At 48.7% G+C, this 12,964-nt stretch overlaps 1 protein-coding gene across 1 annotated transcript in view; it reads right to left on the bottom strand.

Annotated features, from left to right (window-relative positions):
* Nucleotides 1-215: 215 nt before the first annotated feature.
* Nucleotides 216-12,964, bottom strand: part of VWC2L (von Willebrand factor C domain containing 2 like) — a gene marked incomplete at both ends in the record, with an annotated part of 34,033 nt that continues 21,284 nt past the window's right edge. The window contains one exon of the mRNA XM_079538931.1: nucleotides 216-364. Coding sequence (XP_079395057.1) covers nucleotides 216-364 — 149 coding nt within the window. The remainder of the gene's footprint in view (nucleotides 365-12,964) is intronic.

The raw sequence follows: 12,964 nt of genomic DNA, 5'->3' as shown, positions 1-12,964 counted from the left end.
CCACATCTCACCACGGAATCCCTACCGAGCGCCGATAATCACGAAAGCGGAGCAGCTACCTAGGTGCTGGGTACGTGGGGCCGAAAGCAAGAGGGCAGGGAGGGAAACCCTGTCCCGCCACGAGCGCCCGGTGGCTTCGGTGGTGATCCTGCAGCAGCTGGAGGAGCTGGGACGCGTTGGAGCCGTGCTCGCGGTGGCAGTGAGGGGTTCTGCTGCTACAGAGCCTGCTTGCCCTGGCACTCGCGCTTGGAGCACTGCGCCGGCTTCCACCAGTCCCCGTTGTGGCAGTGGCAGATGTTGCAGTCGTCCACCTTCACCTCGATGCCCGCGGGGATGATGGTGGTTCCTGCGAAGCAGTTGGGACCTGTGGGAACACAGGCACATCGTAGAAATGAATACACGTTCCTCGTTATTATTATTGTTATTTTATATATTTAATTCAATGAAGTTGGTTTATCTCCCTTTTTTTGCTGCGCATTCATTTAGTGCCACTTTATCCCAAGGTTTGGCTTCAAGACCGCGAGGACAAGCATTGCTGCTGTAACCCGGCGATCCCGTGCTGATGGACAGGACCAGAGCCCACTCATCCTGCATCCTGAGCCCCAGTGCTGGAACACACAGGTGATTTATGGCATCGGGTTCACCAAATCAACTCATCTCCCAGATAAGACTGAACAGGCTGCCCAAGGAAGCTGTGGCTGCCCTGTCCCTGGCACTGCCCAAGGCCAGGCTGGATGGGGCTATGGGCAGCCTGATCTGTGGGAGGTATCCCTACCCATGGCAGGGGTTGAGGCTGGTGGGCTTTGAGGACTCTCCTAAACCAACCAACCTTCTGTGATTCTATGATTCTACGATTCTACGATATCATGAATTAACACCAGCACCAGCAAATCAGGGTGGTCACACACAAAGTATCAAGGAAGCAAGAACACGCTGCAGTGCCCGGTGGCTTAAATTATTGCTCCAAAATGTCACTCCTTGGAGGGCCATGATTTTTAATCTGTTCTCCTCGTGCATGGGAGGCACTTGAAAGATGAGTGGTGAGTGGTGTTGCCTGAATTTTGTCCGTGTGTAAGTGACCTCCCCCCCTTTAATAAATGCCTCTTCCGTTTTACCTCAGTTCCTTCACATTCAAGTTAACAAAGCCAGTACAACAGCCCGAGGAATAAGTCCCTGATGATGCCTGCACCAGAATTTGGCATTTCTTGGTAAACCTTGTATCACAGCTGCAGGCAGGTCAGCCTCTGCTGGCCACATGAGGCTTCCTCACTCATCCTCCAGGCCATAAACACCAGGGGATCAAATATACTTTATTGTTCTCAAGACCCCTGCTTTGCATGTTATCTGCTGATAAACACAGCGCTCGGTGGTATCGATTAAGCATCCCATTTTTTCACTACAATTACTCCTCCTTATTTGACCTGGGAAGTGCAAGGAGGGACCTAACCCTGTTTTGGTCTTGCAGGAAGACTCCTTTGCAATAGCTGTGCACTCAGCTACGTTGTTTTCCAGCAACCCCTCAAAACCGTCATTTCTCCCCATGTCTTCAGGGTGTCTGGCTGTGCTGCTGCTGCAGTTCCAACAGATGTTAATTCTCTGCTTCATGAAGCCTGATGGATGCTGCTGTGTTATGACATCCGAGCAGGCTCCTCCATCAGGTAGGCTCATTTTCTGCTGCTAAAAGTCTGGGTCAAACGCAATGGAAAGGCCAATAATTGCAGCTGGCTGTATTTAAAGCTGCAGTACGTGCCTGCACCTCTTTGATGGGACATTCTGGTCACTTGCCAGCGTCAGGGATGTGAGGATGGGCAGGCTCCAAACAACAGCCTGCTCTGCTCTCCCGGACAAAAAACCCTACATTTAAACAAAACACTTCCTCTGAAAATTAGGGTGACAAGGAAAGAGGAAGATCGTTTTCTCTGTTGCTGCCCCGCAGCGTCCTGTTAATCACATCATCTGAGCATCCAACGCTGATCCACCACTGACATGCACTTCCAAACAGATCTCTCTCCTGCAGCATAACCACGGCAGATCTACAGTGCCAACAGTCAACTCGGTGTGGGTGAAGTCCTCCAGCCTTCAAGCAGCCAGACCAGGATTCATGAACGGCTGTGATACAAAGGGGAGGCTGATGAGGAAGATGTATTGAAAGCATCACCTCTGAGCTCCCCAGATCGCTTGCTTTGGGGTTGGATCTGCCTGTCTCAGCCAAGGACACAGGTTGTCTGCATAATGGTGATAAAACATGAGTAACTTGCACCTCTGACCTCTTGACCTACTGATCCAGAAAGGGCCTGTCAAGGACCTCCGCATCTCACAGGACCTCCTTAGGATGCTGCCCTTCTCTCAGAGGGGCTGGGAAAGGGAAAAACCACAGCATCTTGGCTAAGTCAGAGGAAGAGGAGGCAGCAGTGGATGATCTCAAAATTGCCACCAATGGTCACCAAACTCTTTCCTTCTGCGCATCACAGCTAGCCCTGCCATTCCCCCCCAAACCAAAAAGCAACATTTCTACCCTCCCTTTCTTTTAATCAACAACCCCAAACCCTCCTTCCCAGCACAACGGTTGCCAGCCGTCCCATTTTTTCCCCATCTAACCTCTCCCAGCTTGGATCCACATGTAGATCCTGGCTTTCCAAAACTGCTGGTAGCACATATCGCATCCAGACTAGACCAGCAATGTGGTTCTTTATTATTATTCAAAAGAAGAGGCCGCTCAGGAGCACTTGATGACATGTCAAGCACATCAAGAAAGTTATTTGTGGTAACAGCAGGAGGAACAAGGAGCTTCTCTGGGCTGTCATCGTGTCCTCCCTAACAGCAGCTGCAGCTCCCACCACTTTGAAAGCAGGGCAGCAAACAGCCCTTCACCTCCTTGCTCAGGGAGACGGATGGTAGAAGTTTGCTGCTCCCACAGACAATGTAATTGTGAGATCTGCTTTCCTTAACATAATTAATACTCATAAAAGACCGCAGCACTCCAGGCTGTTTGCTAGAACAGCTGTCAAGATTTTTATGGTGATATAGCACAGAAGTTCAGGCGTTGTTTTGATGGGAGAGATGTAGCACAAAGAGAAAAAACAAAAAGGGCTGTTTTGGTTTATGGGAACAGTGACAGTGAGTTTTGCAACCCTTATGCCTCAGACTGGATACTGGGGTGATGGCACAACGTTGTGCCACTGAACTCACCTCGCAGTTCAGGAAATGCTCAAGGAAATGCTCTGGAAATGCTCAAGGCCAACCCCCTGTGACAGCAGGTTGTACAGGGAAGTGTCCAGCTGGGATTCCACAAGCTGTCTGGGTGTGGGTTTGAAGCTCTCCAGCGTGGTGTCGTGTGGATGCTGCCTGTGCTGTGGGTTTTACTGGGCTTGCAGCAGCTCTGGATTTAGCTTTGCGTGTGCAGACAAGCCGTAAAAAGGAAGGAAAATGTTAAGTGAATCACTTCAGGCCAGCTGTGATATTTGGGTTTGCCCCAAAGAGTACCTTGCACGAAAACTAAGCCTGTTGCCTTCACTGCAGCTCCTGACAGTGCCCCATCCCCTTTCAGCAAGGAGCAGAGCTATTACACATCCCCATGCTCCTGCCAGGACAGTCAGCAGGCGCTGTGGGTTCCCGATGGAGGGAGTTACTCTCCCCTTCTTCCCATACTATTTCAGAATGGACGCAGCCTGCAAGCATCCCCACGGACACTCATTCAGATGAATGAGTCCTGATGAATTCGCTTTTGGAACGCAACCACAAATGCACTGAGGCAAAGGGATTAACTGCTGGCAGTTTGTGATGAGCAGTAGGGGCCACTTCAAGTGCCCTCTCAGGCTGGGGGCAGATATTTTTGCATGCACCCATGTTGCAGAGATCTCAACGTGACCACAATGCAGCGTTTCCAGAGCGTTCCCATCATGTCTCTGCCAATACAACCACATGCAAAGCAAGGACCAGGTGAGAAATGTGCCCAGGAACAAGGGCAAGCCCCGCACGAGGCTTCCTGCAGACACCTCCCAGCACAGGAGGATGCAAAACACACCAAAAAAACCATTAATCACAAGGGATCCTGGCACTCTACATGCAGATGCACTCTGGAGTTTTGCTAATTTCTCATAAGGTGATGAGGAGCAATGGCTGTGATGGCATGGCTGGTGACGGAGATGAAGACCTGGGAGGAGACCAGGACCCACTCCCAGTCCTCTTGCTTTTCCCTGGCACTGATTGCTGGCATTCCCACTGTGCCTTCGCACTCCTTGGGGCTGAGATGGTCCACATTCCACTCCTTGGGTTAAAACGGTCCAGGTCCACATGGCTAGACCCAGCTCTTCCCCCAGGCACGTCTGCAGGGCTGTACACGGTCTTGAGAAGGAGCAGCCACCCCACCTAGATCAGTTCCTCCATTTACCTTCCAGGCTTGGCTGTAGAAAGTAGAGGTCTTGCGCTGCCTACACTTTGTGACTTCTTCCATGTCCAGGCTGAGCTCTGTGCTGGAGGTGAGCAGAACAGCATCTTGTTTTTAATGCCCCCTCCCCCCACACCCCTGACGTGCTGACCCTGCAGGATTTTTTCAGATGTTAATTTTGTTCCGTCAATGCTATTTATGTGATCACTTCAGATTGCAAGAAAAGAGCTCAATTTGTGGCTTTAATTAATGAGTCGAGGAGGGAAGACGTCTTGTTTTTGCTGCCTCACATCAAGACTGAATGCCCCTCTCACCACAGGGGAGGAGAAGACAGCGGGTGAAGCCAGAGGTGAGACATAAGCAAGTCAGCTGATGATGCTGAGGTTTGCCTTAATTAAAATGAAAGTTGGCGATGCACCGCAGGCTGGGCTGAAAATACCACAAGGAGATAACAGCCCTGGGGCTTCACTTTTGTGTTAGAAAGAGGACAAAGCTGAAGAACGCCCTAATGCAAAGCATCCTTGAAGTCTCAGGGTGTTCGGGAAGCAGTGCTGGGGACACAGTGGCTCCAGGAGGTGACTTCCATGTCCTCCAGGGTAAGACAGAGCCCTGTCCATCCAGCACGTTACCAACAAACACACCAGGCAAGAACCTCCCTGGGATCTCCCACAGTCTAAGACTATTGCCTCATAGGCCAACAGAGCAATGCAGACATAGCCACCACCCTAAGAACATCTGGCAGCAGCTGGATGCTGCCTCATCTTTGGGAGCACCCTCCCTGCCATAAGCAGGTCTTGCAGCCACTCATCAGCTTTCAGTCTTGCCCCAGAGAATGCATCTCCTCCAAAGCTGCTCATCAATTCTTGTCCCTCTTTCCTGCACATTCCACCCCTCCTAACGCTACGCTAATGCCCCTTCTCCCTCCGTGCTGCCTATTTACAGGAGAGATTTTCCCAGCCACAATTCACGTTGCTGGGTGCCTGCAGATGCCTGAGAGTTATTTAATCTCTGCATTAGAATTATGCAGCATCCTTCTCTCATCTAAATCCACGTTGCTCACTCTCACAAAGCACTACATCATTCAGAGGAGTGCACTGAGGTGAGGCCGAGCTGAAAAGCTACATTCAGGCCAAGCAGAAACTTTGGCTAAGCCACTGGCACTGACTGATTTAATCCTTCCTGCTTTGCACCACGCTAAGATCATTACTGATAGCTCGTTATCAGTCTTAATCAGGAGCAGCAAACACATACGGGACAGGAGACATCCAGGTGGGAACGCACTGCATTACTCCTCCTTATCGATGGTGCAGTGTCTTATTTGATGCAGAGACATAACTTCAGGCCTCACTAAATACTGAAGCAGGAGCGTTTTGGTGCAGCCAAGATCGATGGGTGCAATTTAAAGGCAGTCTGTTTAGGGACAGGGACGCCCTATGGTATGGATTGGAGCGGTGTGGGCCAACGCGGGGCCATCGCTCAAGAAGCCCAATTGAGAGGGCAGCTTTCCAAGTCAGGTACGTCCAGTACTGAATAAAGCACTGAGACAGAACAAACACCACCTATGGACCAAGCCTCCAACATTTACCTGGCTAAAGAATCACAGAATCATAGAATCACCAAGGTTGGAAAAGAGCTCCAAAATCATCCAGTCCACCTACCACGGATGTTGTCCCACTAAACCACGGCCCTCAGTGCAACATCTAAAAGAAAAGGATTCGACTCTTAAAAATCTCTTTGAACACAGCATAAGGCTTTGGGGGAATACCGTGGCTTTCTAAAACATAGGTAAATTCTAACGGCAGGCAATGAAAGCTGCTCTTAGGTCATTCTAACCTTTCAGGTAAGTAATAGGCTTTTAAAAACCCATCTAAATAGATATTTCCCCAAATGAACTCCAGCCCTTCTGAAGGTACATTAATTTTTTTAATGGCAAATCAGCTCTTTTGGGGAGGAGAGCCGGCATGAAATGGATTCAATCAAAACAAATCCATTAAGAAAAGCACCGCTGCGATCCTGCACCGTTCTCCCTGCCTCTGCAGCAGTGTTGGGGGCTCCCCATTATAACCTCCCATGGCTCCATCCTTGGGAACCTCAGCTAAGAGGCAGTGGGAAACCCTCATCTATGGGCACAGATGGCAAAACAGCTATTGATCCCCAAGGGCCGGGTCCTTGCTCTCCACCTGAGCATCTCCATTCCAAGGTGAAGGTTAATGGCAAGAGAAGAACAACCGGGATGTTCTCTCTGGGCCTTCTGAGGTTTTTAGCCAATTCATTCACCTCTTGGTTGTGCTCTGTGTGAAAATTTAATGGTTTTATAGCCCATTTTAACATTTTTATGCCTTTTTTTTTTTTTCCTGTGGAAAAAAAAAAGCCACATTTGGTGTAAGAATTAAAACAGTATTTCATCCTTAACTGCAATCAGGAATGATGTACGAAGGAGAGCTGGCTGCATGTCAAATCAATATAAAGCCAGAATTGAATCTAACTTGGTCACTACAGCTGTGCATGATGTTTTATGGCTTTTTTTTCCTCCGTATCAGTCATAAAATGAGGTGGAAAACTGTGACTGTGCTAATTTCACACAAAACAATCCTTCTAAAACATGGAACAGGAGGAATGAAGGAAGCAGGATTGCTGAGTTGTACGTTTAAATCTAATGGAAAATAATAAGAAAACCAACTCAACTCAACGTCAGATAAGCAAAGCAGAGCGGTCAGCTCAGGCAGACGGTAGCACTCCTGCACACACTGGTTTGGCAGTGGTTGCCTGTTGGTATGAGAGGTGAAAGGGGTTCAGGAATCCGTGTGCACTGAGGCAGCCTTCATCTCCCATGCGAACAACGCAGCGCCATCGAAACGTGGTTATTTGGTGGGAATGGCTCAGCTGGTAAAAGAATGCCTTCGCGCTTCAAGCCACGCTCTTGACCCCTGGTTTTGCTCTTCGGAGGGCCCATTATGCTGCCTGAATTTAATGGTATCCATGGCTTTTGCACAATGCTTCCTAATGGTGCCACGCAAAGAGTCAGGTTGCTAATAAAAATAAGATGAGCAGAGCTGGTTTTGCATGTGAATGGTTGCATTTAACTAAATCATCAAATGGAAAAGGATTGTACTTTCCTCTGCTAATAATTCTGGGTGCCACTACAAATGCATTACCACAATCTGTGTGGGCTTTTATACTCAAGCAGATGCCATGTGATATTATTCCAGCCTGACAGGACAGGACGGTTATTTCGCACTGCGAAGCAGCAACTGGGAATGACTATTAGCAAGCCTTCCCCGCCTTGTCTTCCCTTGCATTCCTCTTATTTAAAACCAGAAGTGGGATTTAGATGTTAGAACAGCTACTGACCTGATGCAATTTAATGATTTTACAAAACGCCTAAAAATGCCTCGCTTTAAAAGATTGATGCTTCCTATTGTATTTTTGCAATGCCAATTAATTACTTAATTCATTAGCAATGTAACACAAGAATAGTCTTTGAAAATCCGGTGCTTTGTGTAGATGCCTTTAATTATGGATAATTAAATACTGCAGAAGGACCTGATTATACCTTTGAGCATTTTCTAATCTGGAAAATGAAACATGTTCTTGTACTCCTCCATGCACGAAGCAAGAGCTGAGCTCAACAACAGCATGAAGTAACTAAGGGGGAAAAAAAATCCCCCAAATCTAGATCAGATGAAGGATTGCTAAACCAAAGCAAGGTAGGAACTGCTGGGGAAGCTCGAGGAATCTGTGCATACTTCATCGGGGCTCTGCATAGGAACTGAAGGGAGCCAGCAAGCAAACAGGGTCCGGAGGCGAAGCGACGCGCTGCCTGCTGAAGTTGGGAGCAGGTTTCCAGATGGTCCTTTGTAGGTACGGCTGCCACCGCCAAGGCTGCTAAAAAGAGCAAAGCGCTTTCCAAATGAAATCACAGCTGACCTTGGAAGATGAAAACTTGCCAGTGCCAGGAGTTGGTCTATTTGTTTGGCTTCGTGTTCTTTTTCCACTTATTTATTTTTTTTAATCTTCTCTTTATTCCTCCGCAGCGATCTCAGTAAGAAAGTCGGCGTTCAGAGGGCTGCAATAAACAACGCTGCTGCCTCAGAAAGGGCTTTAATCTCTGAATAAAGCCAGCAAAATATTTGTTTTGAAGACAGCCCCCCTCCCTCCTGCAGCTGGGACGCGCTGCCTGCACAAGGAGCTTTATCTTGTGATTTTTTTGTACTCGCTGGAATAAACAGGGGGAAAGGAGGAACGCCACCATCCGAATAGAGCCAATGCAGCCATCCGCCCTCACAGCCCACCCCTTCCCTTTCTCCTCTCCCCCTGCTCCCTGTTTATACCGCCGCCAATTCCTCCCTGTGCCCCCGCCGCCGAAAAGCAACACATTTCCTTCTCCCTTAATTAAAACCCACTGATGACGGCAGCGAACGAGAAAAGGAGGCTGTGAGCACTTCACTGCTGGTGGTGGTGCTGCTTGGCTGGCCGGGAGCTGGCTGGTGCCGCGGGGCAGCCAGGCTGAGCCCCTCACACACAGCAGGGTTGGCAGAGCTGGGCACAAATGTTGCAAAATGGGGCTCTTAACCACTGCTCTGCAAGTGAGCCATCAGGCAGCAAAACTACGTGCTGCTACAGTCAGTCCTGGGGAAACTCAGCAAACAGCGTCTCTTTATCCCCCTGACTCCTGTCTGCATCTGTCTCCCCCATGAAGCCAAATTCTGTTGTTTTTAATGGAGGATGCTTTCCTTCTGGAGAATTCTTATCTTTATGGAGCATAATCAGGACAGGTCCTGTGAGAGCATACAGGCAGGCTGACACTGGGGTGGCAGGTAAGCAGGTTTATACTGGCACAAGACGCTCAAGAACATCCACAAGAGATAAAATGTTAAGGCATGAGCTGCCTGTCTTTGTCAGGAGTGGGAATATCGACGGTGACTTTCACAGAATCACAGAATCACTGAATCACTGAGGTTGGAAAAGACCTCTCAGACCCTCCAAGTCCAATCCCAACCCACCCCATCATGCCCATGGAACTGCATCCCTTGGTGCCGCATCTCCATGGTTCCTGAACACCAGCAGGGATGGTGACCCCAGCGCCCCCTGGGCAGCCGTGCCAGGGAGGAAAGGGAGTCACCTTTGTTTCTCTGGTTGACCCACTTGAGGAATCCAAGCAAGAGTTTGGGCAGCAAAATCCTTCAGCTATGGGGAAAACTACTCAAGTTGAGGCCCTGGGGAGCACTGAGAGATCCGAGCCCAGCTCCTCTATGCTTCTCAGCCCCTTAGTCTGAGAGACCTGGGGCAGACCTTGTCAAAAACCCACAGCCAAAACCCAATTTGGCTCTCTGGGGGGAGCTGTGAAAAGATGAGGTTCTGGTGCAAAACACAGCAAATTCCTTATTGTTAAGGTGGACGGGTTTCCATTCCTAATCAGAGTTTTCCAAGTCCTTAATAATTACTGTTTGACAGTTCTTGTATAATATGCTTCTATATGTTTTTTTTGTTTGTTTGTTTGATGCAGATCGAAAAGCAACCAAAAAATCTCCTTGCAGCACAGGGAGGACATGAGTGTCTTGCAGACACTTCCCGCAGCACGTCAGCCAGCACCGGATCAATCCCATCCCTAATTGCCAGCAGCCCCTGCCCCGAGCTGGGACACCATGGCAGGTGTGGGAAGGGGCCATTGCCCACACTGCCAGCTGTAGAGGAGGGATGATGCATCAGGATGCTGCCACAAAGCCGTGCAGGTGAGTAATCCATGTGCAAAGTAGCCCCTGGGATGTCAGCGGTGGCTGCGGTGAGTCAGAGATCACAGGGTGAGGCTCTTCTAGAATGGTCCCTTGGCCCTTAGGAAATTGGAACACTGCACCTGAAAGCTGTGCTTGATGGCTGTGGCACGCTCCTCAGATGCAGACAGAGGAGCCGGTGTGGGATCCTCTCCTGCCTTTGCAGCCTTTTCTGGATGTGGCAAGAGCTGAGAGGAGTGGCATGAGAGCATGATGCTGGCTTTCACAAGGCAGAAAGCAGCCTAGACAAACACTAATGATGCACAGGAGAACCACTGCAGTACTGAACAAGGGCTCCTCCATCTGCCTCCCCCATCATGCCCCAGGCATTTGTAGAGTGGTCCATATGGAGCTAACTCTGGGCATGGGCCACCGCCCAGGGATGCTTCAGTCCCACTCTGGTTCTCAGTGCTTACCTGGGTGAGGACGAGAGCCCATCAGGAAGAATGTTTTCACATCACAGCTGGAGTTTTGAGATCTCTGCTATTCTTTTTTTTTTTTTCCTTTTTTTTAAGAGAGCAGGTTATCTGAAATAATCCATCATCGAAAAGTCCCTGCACCTTTGTCCTCCTTATCTGAAATGGTCTGTATCCCTCCTCCATTGAAGGACTGGCTCACTGCAGGGCAGTTGGACTAGGTGGCCGTTAAGGGTCTCTTCCAACCCAAACCATTCTGTGATTCTACGATAAAATGAAGATCTAGATGGATAGTCAGCCTCCCAAGATTAGAGTTGGTTCATTCTGGAAGCATTAAAATGGGGGCAGCTGATCATTCCAAGTTTTTTTTTCCCCCGACCTTTTTAAGAGTAAGAACAGCAAGTTTGCTATAATTGGCCTTTTTCCCAGGCATGGTGCCGTGAGTCAGCACTTTCTGGCCAGCACATTCCCTTCCTCCTCTTATACTCTCTACAAGAAGCAGCAAAGAAAGCCCGAGCATGGAAGCATCCTGGAGAACTGTGTGCGTGCACCCTCATGCAGACCCATCTCACAATACAACCCTGCACGTGACACTGGGGCTTTTGGCTTTGGTACATCAGCTCCTGCTTCATTTATTCTAAGAGCTCTGAGCTTCTCTACCAGAACAAAACTGCTGCCGCAAAACATTTTCAACTGGGAGGAAAACGTGGCTTATTTTATGCAAAATGAGATGCATCCGTTTACATCAGCTGTGGGATTGTACTGTATCTTAGAGCTATGCACTGAACTCCTTGTGGCAATCCCGGGTGAGATAGTACATCCTAGAGTTTATCTAGAAAGAATAAACCAAGGGAGCCCCCACACACAGTGCTTGAGATTAGGGTCTGGTGGGTGAACTCACTGCCCATCCATCCCTTATTTTGTTCTATTAGCGGGGCAGGAGGAACCACACCACACCAACAAAAGCAGCCAAAGCAAATAAAGCAAGATTCTCTCTTCCTCTGGGCTTTTATTTGCTGATGACTAAGCCTAAGCTCTTCAACCTTAGGTATAAATTCTGATCAACACAGCACAAGGGTTTTCTAAATACAAACAGAAAAAAAACCACCAAGTAATTACCCTCAACCAGCCAAGCTCTTTGCAACCTGTGCTGCAGCACTGAGCTGTCACACCTGCACTGAGAGGGCGAACACCCCGGTGCAAAGCAAGGGCACGAAGAGAGGGGTAGTATGAGTACAAAGGGTTGGAAGGAAACGGATGCTGATGTTCACAGGCAGAAGGGCATCTTTGGACAACAGGGACCAGCAGCTGAGATGCGAGACTCTGCCAATGGAGCAGAGAGGATGGAGACAGCTGAGAAGGTGGAGGGAAGGAGAGGGAAGCAGGAGAAGAAAACATCCAAGTGCCTTTTTGAATTCTAAGTTTTCTTGGACTTGCTCAGCTCTAATCTTTAATTCATATTTTCATTACAGTCTCTTTGCTTTGTAAAGTCTGCATTTCGTGTAAAAGGAGCAGCTCAAACATCAACTGTTTGACATAAGTCAACCCCTTGTTAAAGTCCCCTACTCTACATATATGTTGGCTCCAATAAAAGAAGCATTAAACATTCATTAAATTAGAAATACATGAAGACAACGTCATGCCTCTCTTCTCACACAAATATGCCTAATAAGCCCAACCTTTCAGAGCAGCGAAAGCAAAACCATCTCTAATTCCTTTAGAAAGCCTGACCATGCAAAGCACCCCAGTCTTCTGCAGTTTGCCTGTGAGTCACCCAGAGAAATTAGCTACTGCAGGTCAGATCCTCAGCAGGAGTAAATATGAGTCAGCCCCTCTGCTGGGGTTACACTGAGTACCACAGACCTGGGATTTGGCTGTGGGTTTCTCTCGCATGCTTTACAGCAATGTAATTGGATAAAAATGTCATTTTTAGTCTTCTGCGTTACACCCAGAATTCAATTAGGTGGGAGGGGAACTGCAGTAACCATGCCTGCTTGGATTTCAGCACTGTTTAGTCTGCTTGTGCTCTGCAACAGGTTCCCAACCTCAGCCTAGGACCTTCTTCTCCAAAAGATCCCAACCAACCCACCACTCCTCTACAAAATACCACTATGACGACAGTGGATCTTGAACCACTGCCGCTGTAGATCTGTGCACACAAATTTCAGCAATGTTTTCCCCAGTAAGCAGATGCTTCTTCACAACCATCTCCGTCTGAAGAACCAGTGCAGGCCTCCAAAGCAGCTTTGGAGCAAGTCTCATCCAGCAAACAGCTTCTCGCCATCCTGCCATTTAGGGTGTTGAAAGACATTCATTCCAAGCTCTGCTTGAAATGGAGGCATGGGAACGTGGTTAGGATCCTGGGTACAAATTCAGGATAGCTTTCAGCT

This window comes from Tetrao urogallus, assembly GCF_951394365.1.
Source record: "Tetrao urogallus genome assembly, chromosome: 8".
Classification (NCBI taxonomy): domain Eukaryota; kingdom Metazoa; phylum Chordata; class Aves; order Galliformes; family Phasianidae; genus Tetrao; species Tetrao urogallus.
The sequence above is the reverse complement of the archived record's forward strand: the minus strand, read 5'-3'. Positions and strand labels throughout refer to the sequence as shown.